Source organism: Pinus tabuliformis, chromosome 8 (assembly GCF_031772625.1).
Source record: "Pinus tabuliformis cultivar Carrire ecotype Pingquan chromosome 8, CPIR1, whole genome shotgun sequence".
Classification (NCBI taxonomy): Eukaryota; Viridiplantae; Streptophyta; class Pinopsida; order Pinales; family Pinaceae; genus Pinus; species Pinus tabuliformis.
In genome coordinates this window covers 1,461,519,000-1,461,537,227 of record NC_142294.1, presented here as the reverse complement: position 1 = coordinate 1,461,537,227, position 18,228 = coordinate 1,461,519,000, and the positions used below count along the sequence as shown (strand labels likewise).

At 40.0% G+C, this 18,228-nt stretch overlaps 2 protein-coding genes across 2 annotated transcripts; one reads left to right on the top strand and one right to left on the bottom strand.

Annotated features, from left to right (window-relative positions):
* Positions 1-4,078: 4,078 nt before the first annotated feature.
* On the bottom strand, positions 4,079-8,824 carry LOC149241303 (uncharacterized). The gene is made up of 3 exons (XM_089370503.1): positions 7,594-8,824; positions 5,137-6,882; positions 4,079-4,902 (listed from the first exon to the last, which is right to left on the bottom strand). Exons 1-3 carry the CDS (start codon positions 8,822-8,824, stop codon positions 4,079-4,081), a joined length of 3,801 nt encoding a protein of 1,266 aa, XP_089226629.1.
* Positions 8,825-12,707: 3,883 nt separating this feature from the next.
* Positions 12,708-13,121, top strand: LOC149241302 (uncharacterized). The gene has a single exon (XM_089370502.1). It carries the CDS (start codon positions 12,708-12,710, stop codon positions 13,119-13,121), a length of 414 nt encoding a protein of 137 aa, XP_089226628.1.
* Positions 13,122-18,228: the final 5,107 nt, after the last annotated feature.

Below are 18,228 nucleotides of genomic sequence, written 5' to 3'. Positions count from 1 at the left end.
CACGAAGAGCTTGAAGTTGAGCCAGAAGGGCTCAAACAAAGGGAGCGTAGTTGTACCTGGGGACAGTTGATTCAACTGTCAGAACAACCTGGATTTGCCGGGTAGAGTGAGGTAATGTCAAAATTCTTCTCTTCCAGTTGTATTTCTCTGTAACTAGATTGTTGGGAGGGCATGCAGAGTTTATTCATAAACTACTGATTAATAATATAAATCCCTCTAAGTTGCAGCACCGTTTTTCCTACACTGGGCTTTTCCGGGGACATTTGTCCAAAAATAACGGTGTCATTTGTGTCATAGTTTCTTTCTTTCTTAGTCTCTTTTTTCGCATAATATTTAAGTAAGTGAAAGCTACAGTGTATGTATTACAATATTTGTTGTAGGAAAATGCAAGTAATTTGTTTAAAGGAATTTAACAAATAGGAGTAATATCATCAGTTGCTGCAGTAGGGATTTTGGTTGAGGAATTTTCACACCACACCCATCCTTAATGTTTTTTTTTTTTGTTGATTTGGATGAGTCGACCGCTTAGTCGAACAGGTTCAAACGCTACCTTCTCCGTGTCGTCGTATGAAAATGACCTTTGGTCCATGTTAATATAATGTGGTGGAGGGGTTTGACAACCAACCACCCTATTTAATACATCCTAGCCATTGGATGGGGCTGGCGGGGATGGAAACCCATTGCCCCTTTTTTAATATTTTTTTTTTGTTTTTTATAAACAAATTAGACAAAAAAAATCCGCCTGATTTTTGGAATTACTAGACAATTTAAGGAGGCAACAAATTCACCCTTTCTAGAGGCCAAAATTTGTGTGCTAGTAAATGCCAAATTGTTGCACCATTAGTGGCTGCCACTGGGCCTAGTTTGACCAAAACCTTGACCAGCCGTAACTTTCACATACAAACTCAGATTGAGGTGTCATTTGTGTTGTTGGAAATCTTGTGTCGAGATATTAGATCTGACCCTAGTTTCACTTCAATCCAACAACTTTATATTTTGAGCTTTTCCAAAGCCACTTCTGAATTTTGAGCATAAATGGAGCCACCTAGATCAATTGGCCTGGATGATTGCTTGGATTGACAATGATTTTATCTTTTCCTTCTCATTTCCCAGATAGCCATGATATTTTGGGTTTTCCACTTGATTTTTTTTATTTTTATTGGTGATCATGTTCCTTATGGTTGTGAGTTGGAACAAACACTCTGAAATCCTCGGAAAAACTTAGGTTGAGTTACTTGTCTTGAAGCCCAGGTTGGGACAACCACTCTAGAGCCCTTGGTGGGTGGAATTAATAGTCCCTGGAGCTAGGTTAGAAAAAGTCTCTAGCGCCCTAGAAAGTCATGGGTTGAGTTACTAGTTCCTGAAGCCCTGAACAACTTGGGTAGAGACCAATCTAGTTGGTGTTGTTGATGCCCAACTTTGAGGTGGAATCACTGTGGTTGAGGATTGAGGTAGTTTGGCCACTGGGAGCCCTATTTTGGTTTTTTCTTAGTTTATTCCATAAGATCCCACATTCATTCATGGAATATGGAATGAGGGTGACTTATTGAAAGAGATATTTGGTTCAGCCTAGTCTATTGTGGGGTGGTATATGGAGGTCCCTAGTTTTGTTGGAATTTTCATATGTTAATATGAGGTAATTTCCTATTGTGATCCACAAGCATATGTGTTGATTATGATGGTTATCTTATGGGTGTCTTGCCATGGTTTCTAATATGTTTATAAGTTGGTTATATGCTGCTTATATGATGTGTTATATCTATGGATCTTTACATGTTTTGATAATATATTGAATGGTTGATGAATGCATTCACTAACAGGTGTTATTGCAGATATGTGAAGAAGACATAGAGATTTCTTGTTCATTCTCAGACTCAATTGCGGACTATTATGATAAGATATTCCTTCGTGACATGTAGCTTCCATGTTCACGATATGTTTGACGAAATGAATGTTATGGCTAGGCCTAGTTAGGTCACGTTATTATTCAAGATTTGTATGATGGGCATTGTTATGATGTAATTTATCATTCTGAGAAGTTATAGGAAGTTATGGGCAATGGCCTCACAACTGACCTGGAAAGGTGGCTCAAATATTGGGACCACATCCCATGAACTAGAGAATTTGGGCTATAACCAAAGTGAGATAGGTTTATCTATGCAGTTGGAGGCTTATAGAAACACGCATGTGTATGCATGCAGTTGTAGGCCCAGTTCATATAAAAAAAGCTTCAACTTAGGGCTTGGTCACCTAGGGTGGTTCTTTGGCCCCTGAGGGTCCTGTAAGCCTTAATGTATGTTTGTGAGTTGTCAATTGTCGGCCCCACTTCCATATCTGAAGCTTGGATGTTGGGTCATGTCATATTAACTCTTTGTCTCATGTTTACCATAGCAAGCCAGTGAAATTGAGTAAATGTTGGAGGGGGATGTTACAAGTCACTCTTTGGTCTACCACCCCACTTATCATCTCCTTGTAAAATATATATTTGCCAATGGAATTCACAAGTCACTCCAACACATCCCTCGCCCACAGTGGAAGGGGAAATTTGGGAAACAAATCCCAAGATATGTTGAATTATAAAGGATTCATTTATGAGGTGGGAGATTAGGTGGTTATTCTTGAGAAAAATGCTCAAGTACCCTAGAACTAGAACTTGTCTCTTATAACATTTGCATTTTCCGTACACTTGAGAGACACATGTAGACATCATTTTACCAATAGATTAACTTGATGTGTATAACCAAATTTGGGGATTTAATTCTACTCCACGAAATCCTATAAACCCAACTTGAACACAAGCTTATTCATAAATTTTTCCATTAACCCCATTTCTGCCATGGTTTGTTCATTCCCCAACCTCACATCGAATCGTCAAACACCCCCTCTCATCTCTAAACACACTTAGCCTAAAGATAAATTTTAAATATAGACTTCTGATGCTCAATAATAGGGAGGGTCATGTTTTATTTCCTCGATTAAACATTGACTGGGAGGGACTTGTTGTTCATAACCTTTGGTCACTGGGACCAATTATTGTTTAAATCTTTTGGACCTGGCTGGGGAACCATGCCATTGACATCCCCCTTTAAGAGATTGCATGGAAGATCATCCTTTTGTACTTTTCCATCACTCAAGCCAAAGTAAGTCTTTTGGTGATAGTATTAGAGGAGTAAGCCGACCTATATGTGACAAACCTTTTTCCACCCGGCACAACCTCCTTCAAGATCTCAAGGTTTGAAAGGCTAATAGTAAAGTCTCTAACACATCCTAAGATTTCTTTGAATTCCTCGTCCATTTGAAACGCTTGTGGAAAAATCAATTACCTCAACCATAGCCCATAACTCCATCTTCTGACTATACATCCATTTCCTTAGCCTAGATTGCCACTTGTCTCACTAACCTCAAAGATACCTAAATAAAGAAGTGACACTATAGAACCATGAAATAACCTCCTTTCCCTTTGGAACTAATCTAGTTGATCAAACCTTCATTGCACATGTTTCAATAACTCCTTTGAATATATGTGAGAGAGTTAATAACACTTAAATTTTTTTTTTTTATATTTTGTTAATAATATTTTAATTTATTTTAAATATGATTACTAAATTGCAATATCCTACATCAACATTATTTTTAATTTTTACATTTAAATATATATATATATATATATATATATATATATATATTCTAAGTAAAGACTAGTTCTATATTAAGAAAATAAAAATATGTACATGGATTCAGACCTTCCGAGGAGGCCGAGGCCAGTCCTCATACAGTAAAACTTGGACTATACTGTCTATCCGTACAAACTGATTTACAAAAAACCCTCCATAGTTCTGATGTGTCTTGACTCTCTGACTGACTGGACTTAGACTGCAATTAGCATACCCATCAGGGATCATAACTAGACAAAACCAGTTGACATAACAGACTCTAGTACAGAGAAGTATAACTGTAATAGATTGAAACAGACAGGAAGATATAGACTGAGACATTAGACTGATACAAACAGGATGAAAAAGCTGCATTAACTTCGACACAAGTTCAAAAAAAGCTTGGCAAATGCACCCGAAGAAGATTAGGCTGCATGGCTGGGCGACGCTTGCTGCTCCTCTTTCTCCGGACTGGGCGAGGCCAGCCAAGTGACAAACCCTTCCTCATCAAGGATCGATTCTCCACGTGAGTCGGTGACCAGGTGAAGGCAGCCAAAGCCATGCTGAGATTGGTCGCTGAGCATCTCCTTCTCCATAGCAGGATTGGAAGACGGCGGGTCTCCCTGAACCGGGGCCGCCTGAACTGGAACATCTTGGACCTGAGTACCCTCGAGACAATCCGATTTGTAGGCTAAACCGTTCATATCCCCCAGTAAAATACCACTGTCCTGAGCGCTTGCTGAGGTAGGGGAAGTCGAAATGGGGGCGCTGGGCTCCTCCTCAGTAATATACACAGTGAGATTAACCACCACCTCTGGCCTGACAAGCTGGCTCGGGAACCTGAGACGGAAGGCTTGATAAGTGCCTTGCGGAACAAGGCTCTCCTGCTCCGAGCTCGAAGATGAGGGGGGAACCGAAGCAATTGGGGCAGCAGGCATCATATCTTCATGAGCAAGGCCGTCTCTAATACCCGACCTGCCTCCCCATCTCAGAACGCCTCTGCTGCGAGGCATGGAGCTCAGAACCAAAGACCCGAAAAACCGTTCAATCTCATGAACCCCGGATGCTGGAGTATCCCTGCTTACACCCCAAGCATCGACAGAGGAACAATGACCCTGAATTGGCCCAGAATTTGCCATATAAAGAACAGAACGGTGACCTCCGCGGGAGAATGACGCTCCTTCATTAAACTGGTTCGCATCGAGGTCAGAGCTTCCATGCTCGCCTTGAATGCAAAATTCTCTCGAGACTGATCCAAAATGCGCTCACTTACCTTGAGCATTAACTGTAAGTCGTTCCCCCAAATTTCCAGGTACAGATGCCTGCCATCCGTCAGTATCGAGGGTATCGTGGCGCGCAGCATTTTAATGACTAGTATAGACACCCACATCCGGGTGTAGTTTCTCTATCAGAGACTTGTCCTGAGAGACAATTTCCTGCAGACTGGCCCTTTGGTCCCTGGAAGTTAAGCTTTCTATGGTACCTTCAAAGTGGTTTTCTTTAGCCTCCACTCCAAGGTTGGCTAGAAGGTCAGCTACCTTATTCCCTTCTCTTCTGGTATGCTTGAATGTGATTGCTTGGTGCTGAGAAAGCCAGTGATCTATTAGTTCGAGCCTCTGGGCCATCCTCCAGCTGCTGCTTACCTTGTGAATTGGAGAGCCGTGTTGAAGCTTTGTGGCCATTCTGATTATGATCTGCGAGTCTCCTTCTATGATGAGGGGGAAGAGTTTTTTTCCGTGTGCTAGTTTAAGTCCTCGCCAAAGACCTTCCAATTCCGCTGAGTTGTTAGTGTCCCAGCCTATCGAGCCCATGTAGATACATAAAGGGTTGCCATTATGATCTCTGAAAACTCCTCCATAGCCTGCTTTTCTGGGGTTTCCTTTAGATGCCCCATCAAAGTTGAGTTGGAACATATCAACAGGAGGTGGATTCCAAGAGTTTGCGTCCTGACTGTGGTTGTTGGGGTTCCTGCCAATGATTGAATTTTGATTTATCCGCAGTTTCCAATTGTCCCAAACAGTTTTTTCCTGAGGAAGAGTGGGAAAGTCTTCGGAATGCCAATCTTTGAGTGACAGAGTCTCCATAATGTTTTGATGGAAATTGTTCCAAATTTTTTCCAGCGGCATCGTTTGATCTTTGAATATTCTTCTATTACGCTCTTTCCAAATATTCCACATCAATAAGCCTGGAATGAGTTGCCACAACGCATTGAGGAGATTACTTTGGAATGGTGTTTGGCTCCCTTTGCAAATGGTTCCTTTGAGGTCTCCTTGCACTCTTCGTTCAGTTTGACAGCGGAAAGCGATCTTCTCCCATAATTTCCTTCCCATTAGGCAATTTTGCATAAGATGAAGGGCTGTTTCTTCCTCCTGTCGGCACATATGACATATGGAAGGTCCAGAGAAACTCCTTTTTCTGAGATTATCCCACGTTAGGATTCTGTTATGACAGAGAAGCCATAAAAATGTGGATACTTTTGGCCAATTAGACTTGTGCCATACTTTTTCCCATAAGTTGTCTTTATTCATCTGCCCTTGAATGATTAAATTGTAAGCCTCCTTAGTAGTGAATGTTCCCTTTTCTCCGTAACCCCATCTTAAAATGTCCGGTTCCTCTGAGACTCTTATTTGCCTCTTTTGTAATTCTGTTTCGAGGAGCTGTTGAGTCTGGACTGAGCTATGTGGTAGGAGCTGATTGACATTTTTCCACTGCCGATGTTCTTGAGTAGTAGCTGTAGTCCAGAAGAGGTTGACTTTGGCCAAGTGATGTATCTCTCTCTCATCCGCTGGAAGTTCCTGGAGAATGTCTTTGATTTTTGGCAACTGCTGCCATGAGTCTTCCCAGAAACGAGCAGTGTTCCCATTTTTGATCTCCCAGAAGCAGTGCTCTTGGATGAGGTATCTATGTTGAATGGCTGAATTCCAGATTGCGGATCCTGAACTTGTCTCTGTCATACGCAGTCTTTCTTCCAAGGGATAATTACTTGCATACTTAGTAGTCCAAAGAGAAGCCCAGGGAGTATTAGAGTGGGCAAGCCACCTCCACCAGATTTTAGCTCCCATCGCTTTGTTGCTATGCTCAAGGTCTTTAAGGCCTATGCCGCCTGCGGACTTGGGAATATAGACCTTGTCCCATTTGAGTAGAGCCCATTTTCGATTCTGTCTTGAGCCCCCCCACAAAAAAGTACGCTGGAGATTCTTGATTTCTTTGAGGACCCATTTTGGGGCAGCTAGAATAGTAAAAAGATACAAAGGCATGGAGTGAAGAACTGCTTTGATAAGTACTATTCTGCCTTCCATGTTCAAAGCTCGATTAGTCCATAGGAACAGGCGAGCTTCTAATTTTTCTAACAGCTGCTTCCAGGAGGAATGTTTTAGAGCTGAGGCCATAAGGGGGGCTCCGAGATACTTGAATGGCAGAGAGGCATAGGTGAAGCCCAGAATATGCTCAATGGCTCTCTGGGTAGAAACCAGAGTATTGAAGAAAAAAATTTTGGATTTGATTCGATTGATGAGGGCGCCAGAAGCTTAAGAGAAGGTGGATAGAATGGACTTTAGAATACGAGCTTCCTGAACTGATGGATGACCAAAAAGCATATTGTCATCCACAAATTGCTAGTGGGTGTAGATAGGGGAATTTTTAAATGAGAGCCCTTTTAACCGCCTTTCATTCCTAGCAGTCGTAATGCTTATACCCAAGCCCTCAGCCATAATTACAAAAAGAAAGGGAGATAAGGGATCACCCTGTCTAATTCCTCTGGAAGGACGGTAGGTGGCTGAAGGGGTACCATTGATTAACACAGAGAAGAAAGCTGAGGAAATAAGATTGTAAATCCATCTAACCCAGGAGTGAGCGAAGCCAAAAGCAATAAGGATTTTTTGTATGTAGACCCAGCTGAGGCTATCAAAGGCTTTAGAAAGATCAAGTTTAAGCAACATACCTGGCTTCTTGGTGAGCTTTAGGGAATGGATTAGCTCGTGCGTAAGAATGATTCCATCTGTTATTTGACGCCCTTCTACATATCCCGACTGCTCAGGCGAGATGATGAGCGGGAGGATCGGTTTAAGCCTGGTAGCAATGACTTTTGAGATAATTTTATATATCATATTGCAAAGGGCTATGGGCCTGAATTTATCAGGGGTATTGGAACCTTTGCCTTTGGGTACTAGGGCTCTGAAAGTAGCATTTAATCCAGGGTACATCCATCTGAGCGCTCTGGATTCCTCTACGACCTTCCAGACTTCATTCTTTATCAAGTCCCAGAATTTGTGAAAAAAATTGGCTGTAAAGCCATCCGGACCTAGCACCTTTCCTTCCTTCATTTGTTTCATGGCCTCTTCTACTTCCTGCATACTGATAGGTTTGATAAGTAGACTATTGTGCTCCTCTGTTATGACCTTGGGTATGTGCTGTAGAAGTTGATTGATAGCTGGCATTCTGTTGAGATCAGGCTCCTGGTGGGCTTTTTTGAAGTAATTTATAAATTCCCCTTCAATGCCATCATGTGTTTCAATCTTCTCTCCCTGCTCATTTTTAATGTGCGTGATGTGGTTTATCATTCTCCGCTGTACAGTGGTTTTATGAAAAAATTTAGTGTTTTTTTCTCCACTTTTTAGCCATCTAATTCTGGATTTCTGCCTCCATAGAGTTTCTTCCTGCTTGTCTCTTTCTATAATTTTGGATTCTATGGTGTGTTCCTGTTTGGAGAGTTCCTCTGTTCGCCCCCCATTGATAATGGATTGTTGGATTTTCTTCATTTCTGCATTGAGCATAGCCTGGTCAGCAAAGATGTTACCAAAAGTTTTGTGATTCCATTGTTTGATGGCTCTTTTTAGATTCTTAAGTTTTTGCTGGAACCTGGACATTCTTGTACCGTCGATCGGATTGAAATTAAGCCAGCATGATCTGACTAGCTCTTCAAACTCTGGATGGGAGAACCAAAACTCTTCAAAACGAAAAGGGCGTCTGAGGTTGTTACCTGGCCTGTTCCATTGGAGCTCAATAGGCCAATGATCTGATCCGGAGAAAGGGAGAATCGTTGCAGTGAATTGCCCTCCGATGTGTGTTGCATTGTTTGAGATTAGGAATCGGTCAAGACGCGATGCAATTTGTTGCGCTCCTGCTCTCTTATTTGTCCATGTGAATACCTCGTTGCTTGTTGGAATGTCCATTAACTAGTTGTTGTTGATGAAATTCTTTAGAAGGCCGTCATCATTGTTTGTATTACTTCTGCCCCCTTTCTTTTCGTTCATGCTGGCAATCATGTTGTAATCCCCTCCCGCTATCCATAGAGGGAATGGTCTATCTTTGTTGAGATTTGACAGAGTATTCAGGATGTGGTTTTTTTGAGCAGTTTCATGTGGGAAGTAAACATTAGTTATCAGTCCATGAGTGTTCGTACCTGAGAGATGGAACGCGGCTTGGATGAAACTTTTGTTAGCTTGAATGTTGTTGAGATGGATGATCCGGGCATCCCAAAGAATTGCTAGGCCTCCTGAGGCTCCTTGTGCATCCACCGCTGTGACTAGCCCCCCTGGCCAAGCCTTCGCAGCTATCCTTTCCAAAATTGTAGAGCTACACTTCGTCTCCTGCAAAAAGAGTATACTAGGTTTTTCTTGCATCAACATATTTTTTAATATTCTGCCTTTCCTTGGGCCGTTGAGCCCTCTGATATTCCATGATATTAACTTCATTGAGAAGGGTGGGGGTTTACATTGAAGTACTTAGTCAGTTTGGCATACCTCCCTGACTCCACCAGAATTTCTCCTATCTTGATTGTTCTTTCTAGGGTTGTTTTCCTTCCCCTCTTCTTGCTATCCTTGGTTATAAATTTTCCATCACATGGACTGCCAATCTGGACTCCTAAAGAGTATTTCTTCTGTGCCCTGTTTAGTACTTCTACTAGATTATCCACTTGCGTTTCTGGGATTTTTTCAAAGTTTCTCGTGCGACAAGCCTATTCCAAGCCCAGTATGTCCAGCTCCCCTATATCTAAGGGCTCCGGATCTTCATCCATGACTTGGGTCGATTGAAAAATATCCTCAGGCTCGTTTGGGACTCTTTCGTTTGGCTGTGGGTACTCAACATCCATGCCTTGGGTTTGCCCTGGCATGGTTTTGGCCTGAGTTATCAGGTGCGCTTGACTTGTGGTTTTCTGACCTCCTTGCACTGATGATTCGCCGGGTTGTTCTTGATGTACCGTTTTGCCCTTCTCCTGTTCCTTTTCCGGCATCTGCTCATCAGTTTTGTTCAGGGCTTCAAATCTGTTGCTTGTTGTAGGCATTGCCTTGTTGGTGGGATTTACTTTGGGATTGCTAGCGGTTTTCTTGTTTCCTCTTCTTCTGTTAACAACCTTGGTGAATCCATCTGAGGTATGATTGTCAGGATTATCTTGATAAGAGGGTATCTTATTTTGAGGACAGTCTCTATAGAGATGCCCTATATCATGGCATTTCCTGCATCTAAATGGCACCTGTTCATAATCTATGACTTGAACCCACTCCGAATCTTCATGAAAGAAACTTACCGTGTCTGGAAGCGGTTGCTTGAGATCCATGTATACACAGATCCGAGCATATGAAGTGTTTTTGCATAACTTTGTTTCCTCTGCTACCCTTACAAATTCACCTATAGCATTCCCGATTTCCTGTAGAGACTTTTCCTCCCAATATTCCCATGGCAGTGAGTAAAGCCTTATCCACACTGGCGCACAACTCAGATCCTCCTTATCTGGGTTGAATCTTTCGACCCAGCCTTTGAGAAATAGACCTGCTGAGTTGAAAAAATACGGACCTCCCTCCAATATCCTGGTTCGGTCTTCCAGACAGTTAAATACTGCAGTGAAGAAGCCCTTGGCTCCCAAGTGCAGTGTTATATCTCCCTTTGGATGCCATTTGGTGCTGATCCAACTTCTCAGAGCTCTTTCTGTTGGCCAAATCCCTATAAACTTGCCGATCAGTGCATGATCTCGCATGTACTGTATCCTGGCATTGATGCGTTCGCTTGGGAAGTAAACCCGTGGTCTATGGGTTGCTACAGGTTTGCAAGTTGAGGAACTTGCTTTGTTTCTTTCCTCTGTAGCAATGTCCTTTCCCTTTTGTGGTCTGGTGTCCATTGTGCTACCGCTGGTACCGTTTTCATTCTCCCTGTCAGCCGTATGCCCTGATCTGTTATTCGGGGACGGGGGAGGCTCCTGGCCCTCCCCCTGAGGGGGGATCATTGTCCTGTTCCTTATGGACGCGTCCTCCTGCGCTCTGCCTCACCAGAATCCGTCGCAGGTACCCTGTTCGACAGACCTGCCGCCTGCAGGTTTCCGTCAAAACCCTAGGGTTGGTCACCGCCGCTGTAGCTCATCGCTCCACCTACATTTAAATATATTACTTGTAATTATAAAATATTTTTAAAATGATAAATTATATAATTATTAAGTTAATTTTCATTTTAATTTGAAATGTTTAATTTAAATGATACAAACTAGAAACATCTCATAAAATTGAAATGATAAATAGAAAAATAATATCGCCTTTATTTACAAATTTAAAAATAATAAAAATAATTTAGTTTAGTCTTATAAGAAATTAAAATTGGAATTATAGAGAAAATTAATATGGCCTTTATTCACAAATTTAAAAATAATTTTGTATATTTTGTTAAAATAAAAAATAAAAAATATAATGTGATTTATTATAAAATATCAATATACTTAATGATTATGATTAAAATTGCAATTATTTTTGTTAAGATTCACATAGATACATATTTTATATCAATTTAATGTTTAAATAAAGCTCAATCATTAATTAAATTAATATTTAATATTTTTATAGTTATAAACAATTATAATTTTAATATTATTATAAAATTATTTTTAATTTTCAAATAAATAATAAATATTTCTAAAGAGAATTAAAATAATTCAGGTACTTACTATTATTATGACTAATTATATATATTCAATATTTGAATAAAGAAAATTCATAGTTAGTGATCAAATTTCAAGGGTTGGTCTTAATTTTATTTGGAAAGGCATATATTCATCTAATTCTTTGGAGATGAAAGGTTGTGAAAAAAATGTACTTTTATTGACAAATGTATATTAAATAAACTCTTTATAAAAAAAAAATTCAAGATGAAAGTGTCCTTCTAAATATTTACAATTTGTAAAATTTAAATAGTGACCACATTAAAACACTATAATATCTCAATAGAACTTAATAAATAAGCAAACATTTTTCTCAAATTCCATTAAAAAAAGGTAAACATATGTTTCTTCTATACATGAGATGATCCTTAAAAGTATTTGGACTTACATTATTGAATATATAAATCTATTTGCATAATGGAAAATAATTTCTAATTTTCCTTTGTTTCTAGTTTATAATATCTATTTTGTTCAACATGAAGTAGTTTAAAACAAGCAAAAGAAACAAATATATACCTGCAACAACCAAGGGAATTGAAATTTTATTTTCATAGTGCCCAATCAAACTACCAAAAGGCTTTCATCTCCATTAAAAACTTTAGGTTTTATACATTCAAAAATTTATATAATTAATAATTATCAGGAGGAATCGGATGGAACGCGGAGCGTTAAACAAGGAAGGTAGGGCAAGGGTTTGACATCTTAGGGTTTGCAGAAGCTGAAGAGAACGGGAGATAACGACGGGGAAAAGAAGAAGGGTAATCCCTCTGCAAGCAAGTACGAGCTGCGAATCTATAACACGAGGCAGGGGATAAACAATACCAGGCAGAGCTGAAGCAAACCATGGAAAGAAGGTAGGGGAGGGGAGAGATCCCCTCCTACAAAAATATAACAGCAGGTGGAGAAAGTCGGAGCGGAATGCAGAGAAACCCAAAGGTGAGTAACAAAGATGCGCCAGTACTAGGGGACCATTGGCAAACCAAGACAGGAGGTCGATGCCTACCAAGGGCACAGAAGAAACCAAGGTATGTAATACCCAATAACAAACTCGAAGATTATAGATGTTATATGAGAGATCATGCCTTGATATGCAAGTTTGTCAGGTTTTGGCCATCAGAAAAGGACCTAGTAAAATGAATACAACAAATATGGAAGCCAAAAGGGCATATAGATATAAACTAGGAGTAAAAGGATTTTTCACAGTGATATTTGCAAACCTGGAAGATAAGGAAAGAACATTTGAAAAAGGACCATACTTTATGAATAATGCCGGATTTTTCATGAGACATTGGGAAGAAAGATATAACTCAGACAATGAGAAAATGCTAGCAGCACCCATTTGGGTCAGATTATTTGGCCTACCAGTGGAGTTCTGGGACCCTGAAATTTTAGAAGGGATTGGTAATACAATTGGGACCTTCGTCAAAGTAGCTGAGTCAACAAAAAGAGGGAGGTACACATCTTATGCAAGGATATGCGTCTATATGAATATAGCAGAGCCATTGCCTGAATATATAGAGCTAGAATACCATGATGAGATATGGTAGCAACCAATGGATTATGAACACATACCTTTCAGGTGTAGAAGGTGCCATGAATACGGGTATCTTTACAAGCAGTGCCCTTTAAACAAAGAAGTGGAAATATCAAGAAAACAAGAAGAAGAACAAAGGAGGGCAGAGAGAGCAGATGCTGGGGAATTGGGCTTCCAGGAGGTCCATAGGAGGAAAAAATCAGGCAAGGAAGGAATAAGGATACAACAACAAGAGAAACCTGTAATAGTTGAAAGTCAAAATAAATTCCAGGCCCTACAGGAGGATGAAGAAGAGAACGCAGGAAAAACGATTGAAGAAGATGACAATGAGAATGAGACAATGGAAATTATTAAAGAGTCAAAGGATACAGACATAGCTCACATCAGGGAGGCCGAAGAAGGGGTAGGGGAAAGCCTAGAGATAACAATAGAGCAAGCCCAGAGAGGGATAGAATCACAAAAGGACAGTGGGAATGAGGAGGAAAGAATCATGAGGAAATTGCTATAGGAATGGAAAAATATTGATGAGAGATTTATCCGAGAAACTCAGAAACAATTATATAAAGAAACATTCCAAAAATACAAGGATAAGAAAGGCGGCACCTTGGAAAACCAAATAGACCAAACAGGGGCACAAGCAAGCCATAGCTTGGGAATGGACAGTACTGGAAAGGGGGGCAGAAAGAGAGGTAGAAGAACACTAAATGAGACTATACAAGCGGTAGGAGAAATCTTGGTCAACTCAGGTAGGGTTATACCCCTATCAGAGGTTTTCCAACAACCACCAAAGAAGTTTTAAATGATAGTCACAAGTTGGAATATTAGGGGCCTCAAGAGTAAAGGAAAGCAGAGGTATTTAAAAGAGAAGCTGAATAAAGACAAACCTAGTATCATGATAATCCAAGAGACGAAAATTAGCTCGCAACAACAGGAAGGAATAATTAAAAAACTAAGAATGCAATATGAGGTAATGGCCCAAGATGCGAGTGGTACAACAAGGGGCCTAGCAATCATATGGAACCCTGAGGAGATAATATTTGAAAATTGGATAAGCCTTCCCAGAATCCTCACTGGGTTGTTTAAAATAGTAGGATCAGTGGAGAGGATCCTCATTTCAGGAGTATATGGACTGCACATACCAAGAGAATGAGAAAATTTTCTTAAGAACGTGCAAGCTGCTAGAAGGATCTCCCCTGGAACACCTTGGATAGTAGGAGGAGATTTTAATATGATTAGAACTACAGATGAAAAGAAAGGTGGCATAAGAAGACTAGATCAGAATATGGAGGCATTTAATGAGATGATTACAGAACAGAGGTTGGTGGATATACCAACAATTAATGGTATTTATACATGGAACAATCGAAGAGGGGGAAGAAATCAAATAACTTCTAGATTAGACAGATTCCTTTTATCATAACAAATTATGAACCGGGATGTTCTTGTGGAAGCAAAAATAATGCTCGCAATAGGCTCAGATCATTGGTTGATCAGGCTGGAAATAGATATCAAGAAAAATTCAGGTAAAAAACCTTTCAGGTTTGAGGCCTTTTGTCTCAGGAACCCTCAATTCTTACTAAAAATAGAGGAATGGTGGACTCAAAGTACACTAAAAGGAAAAGGGAAGATGCACACTTTCCAGCTAAAACTCAAAGAATTGAAAGGGAAAATAAAGAAATGGAATAAAGAATAATTTGGGAATATACTGGAGGAGAAACATAAACTAGAAAAAGAAATGGAAGAAATACAACAAAGAATAATTACAGAAGGATGAACGGAGGAAAGATGTAAAGAAGAAGGAGTCATAATAAGTCAACTAGAAGAGTGGAGGAAACAGGAGGAGATCCTGTGGAAACAAAAAGCCAGGGTCAACTGGTTACGGGAAGGAGAAAGAAACACCAAGTTCTTTCACCAAGCTATGATACAACATAGACAAAAGAATAGGATTTTCTCCATTAAAAATGAAGAAGGGGAAAGGATAATAGAACAAGAAGGAATTGAGAAAGTATTGGTTGAACACCACAAAGAAATTCTGACAGAACCACAAAATGATCGTACAACAGCTATAGAACGCATATGTAATGAAATCCCTAAAATAGTGACAGAAGAGCAGAACAAGGTCCTTGTCAGAGCAGCTACGCTTGAGGAAGTGGAAGAAATTGTGAAGAGTATGAATAAAGGAAAATCACCAGGACTTGATGGATACACGGTGGAGTTTTATCAAGCAGGATGGCATTTTATGGGTAAGGAGATCCTGGAGGTAGTAGAAGAATCCCGCATGAAACAAAAGGTATGGCCAGCTATAAACTCGACCTTTTTTACCCTGATCCCTAAAAATGCTAACTCTGAAAATGCCCAGGGTTTTCGCCCAATTTCCTTGTGTAATGTAATATACGAAATAATAGCCACTCTGATAGCAAAAAGATTAAAACCCCTTATCTCTAGCTTAATTTATCCAGAACAAACAGGATTTGTTGAGGGAAGACAAATTCTTGATGGTTTAGTAGTAACACAAGAAGTGATACACTCTCTAAAAAAGAAGAAGCAGAAAGGAATGATGATAAAGCTCGATTTGTCAAAAGCCTATGACTGCTTGAGTTGGAAATATCTCAAGAAAGTCCTGGAGACCTTCGGTTTCAGTAACAGATGGATAGAATGGGTGTACAACATGATATCAACTCCTAATTTCTCAATTCTAATAAATGGGGTACCTACGACAACTTTCAATGCTACTAGAGGAATAAGGCAAGGGGACCCTTTATCTCCTTTCTTATTCATAATGGCAGCAGAGGGTCTAGGAAGATACTTTAAAAAGGAGATGAGGGAAAGGAGAATTAAGGGATTAAAGTTATGGGGAAACAATCTGCCCATAACCCATCAACAGTTTGTAGATGACATTATGCTATTCTGTGAGGTCTCAATAAAAGAAGTAAGGAATATCAAAAGAATCCTGGACCTGTTTATGGAGGCATCGGGTATGGAAGTTAATAAGGAGAAATCATGTACTTTCATATTTAACACTATGGATTCAATCAAGACTCATCTAACCAGAACGTTAGGGTTCAGGCAGGGAGAACTTCCAACAAAATACTTGGGGATTCAGTTAGATACAAATCCCACAAGAATGGTAAATTGGCAGAAGATTATAGAAAAACTCAAGAACAAATTGGCAAGCTGGTCTTTTAGATCTCTGAATATAGCAGGCAGAATAGTTCTACTGAAGTCAGTCCTCCAAGCAATACCTATTTACCCCTTATCTATCATGGCTGCTCCCAAAGGGGCGTGCACAAAAATAAAAGAAATTTTTGGAAAATTCATTTGGCGCAGACAAAATCAACAAAGGAAATGGGCTTTGGTCTCATGGAAAAGTTTAATGAAAAGAAAAGAGGAAGGGGGCCTTGGATTGAGAGACCCAGAGGTGCTAAACAAGGTGCTAGGAGCAAAACTGTGGTGGCGGTGGATGAGGGGAGGAAATGACCTATGGAAGAGAATATGGACCCAGAAGTATAATATGCCTGCAACAATGGATGAAATCCTTAGAATGGAAGAGACCCCGAAAGGCTCTACAATTTGGGAACTTGCAAGCCAGAACAGGAATATTATAAACAACCATGCCTTCTGGGAAATAAGAGGAGGAAGGAATGCCAGATTTTGGGAAGAGGGGTGGCAACAAAGAAACAAATTGATCAATATTCAAGCTCTGCAAAGTATACAACAAAAAGCGCTCAGGGAGGAGAGAAAATATGTAAGGGACTATTGGATACAAGGAGAGACAAATGGAATATGGAGAATATGGAGAAAGCCAGAAGAATGGGATGAAAACATCAATCAAGAACAACAAGGAATATATTTAAGAGAATTGGAATCAAGGAAAATAAAAGCCAGAACAGGGGAAGATATTCTCAGATGGGGAAAATCAATGAAAGGAACCTTTACAGTTAAGGAGGCCTATTATTTGACAAGGCATCAAGAGAGGGTGGAGGAAACCACAGAATGGAAAGCTATTTGGGACAGCAAATGGTGGCCAAAGATAGCCATATTTGCATCGCTAGTTGGAAGAGAAAGAATTTTAACATGGGATAAAATTCAAAAGAGAGGCTTCCTTGGGCCATCGAGGTGTAGTCTCTGCAATATAGAAACTGAAACCCAGGAACACATTTTGAACAACTGCTCGTATGCTCGGCATATATGGGAAGAGGTCAGAAATCTTTTTGGTAAATTAAATAGAGACCCCAGTGACATAAAAAAGACCATTTTTCAATGGAGTAAAGAACAATTCCTCTGTAAAGTGGTCAAGAGAGCTTGGAATCTGACAGTGGGTTTTGTGATATGGCTCCTTTGGAAGGAACGAAATCCAAGGATTTTCTTAGACAAAAAAATAAACCAGAAGGAATATGGAAAAGAATTCTAAGCTCTATTAGAGAAACGGTTCTGGCCAAAGACTGGGATGAGGAAGATTGGAAAGCAAATCAGGAAGAAGGAAAAATCCTAACAAAATTAAATCTGAAATTTGATATGATATACCCCAAGAAAGAAAGATAGTAAAGTACTCAGATTCACAGCCCAGAGCAGTTCAGATACCCAAGAGAAAAATTCATCAAGTTGAATTTTGATGGGGCAGCCAAAGGGAACCTAGGGAATGCAGGCTTTGGGGGCATCTTAAGAGACAGTGAGAAACACACCAGATGGGTGTACACGGAATGGGGAGGTGAAATGACTAATAATGAAGCAGAACTGTGGGTGGTGCATCAAGGGTTAAGGATAGCTGTAAGGAATAGCTACATGAACCTAGAGATAGAGGGGGATTCACAGGTAGTAGTAGAGATGCTCTGGTAACTTAATAATGGGAGAAACTGGGAGCAGATAGCTAGAAGTTGGAGGACAACCGGGATTGTTCAAGATTTGGCGGAATTATTAAACAGAATAGACTATAAAATTATCAATCATGTCAGAAGGAAGGGCAATAAGGCTGCAGACTTCCTTGCCAACTTGGGGAATAATGAACATGAAAGGAAAATTGATAACAGATGGCCTAAAATAATGAATAATTCGAGATGGGAGGAACTTGCAACCATAATTACTCAAGACCATGATGAATCCACAAACCAATAAAAATGATT

What these genes read in the sequence shown, in the direction of transcription:
- LOC149241303 (XM_089370503.1), bottom strand. Translation starts at nt 8,824, where the DNA reads ATGGACATTCCAACAAGCAACGAGGTATTCACATGGACAAATAAGAGA. An exon ending in AAAGCTCACCAAGAAGCCAG is followed by an intron (nt 6,883 to 7,593) that starts GTATGTTGCTTA and finishes TTACTATTCTAG; the next exon opens with CTGCCCCAAAATGGGTCCTC. An exon ending in TAAAGAAAACCACTTTGAAG is followed by an intron (nt 4,903 to 5,136) that starts GTACCATAGAAA and finishes ATTTTGGATCAG; the next exon opens with TCTCGAGAGAATTTTGCATT.
- LOC149241302 (XM_089370502.1), top strand. Translation starts at nt 12,708, where the DNA reads ATGAATACAACAAATATGGAAGCCAAAAGGGCATATAGATATAAACTA.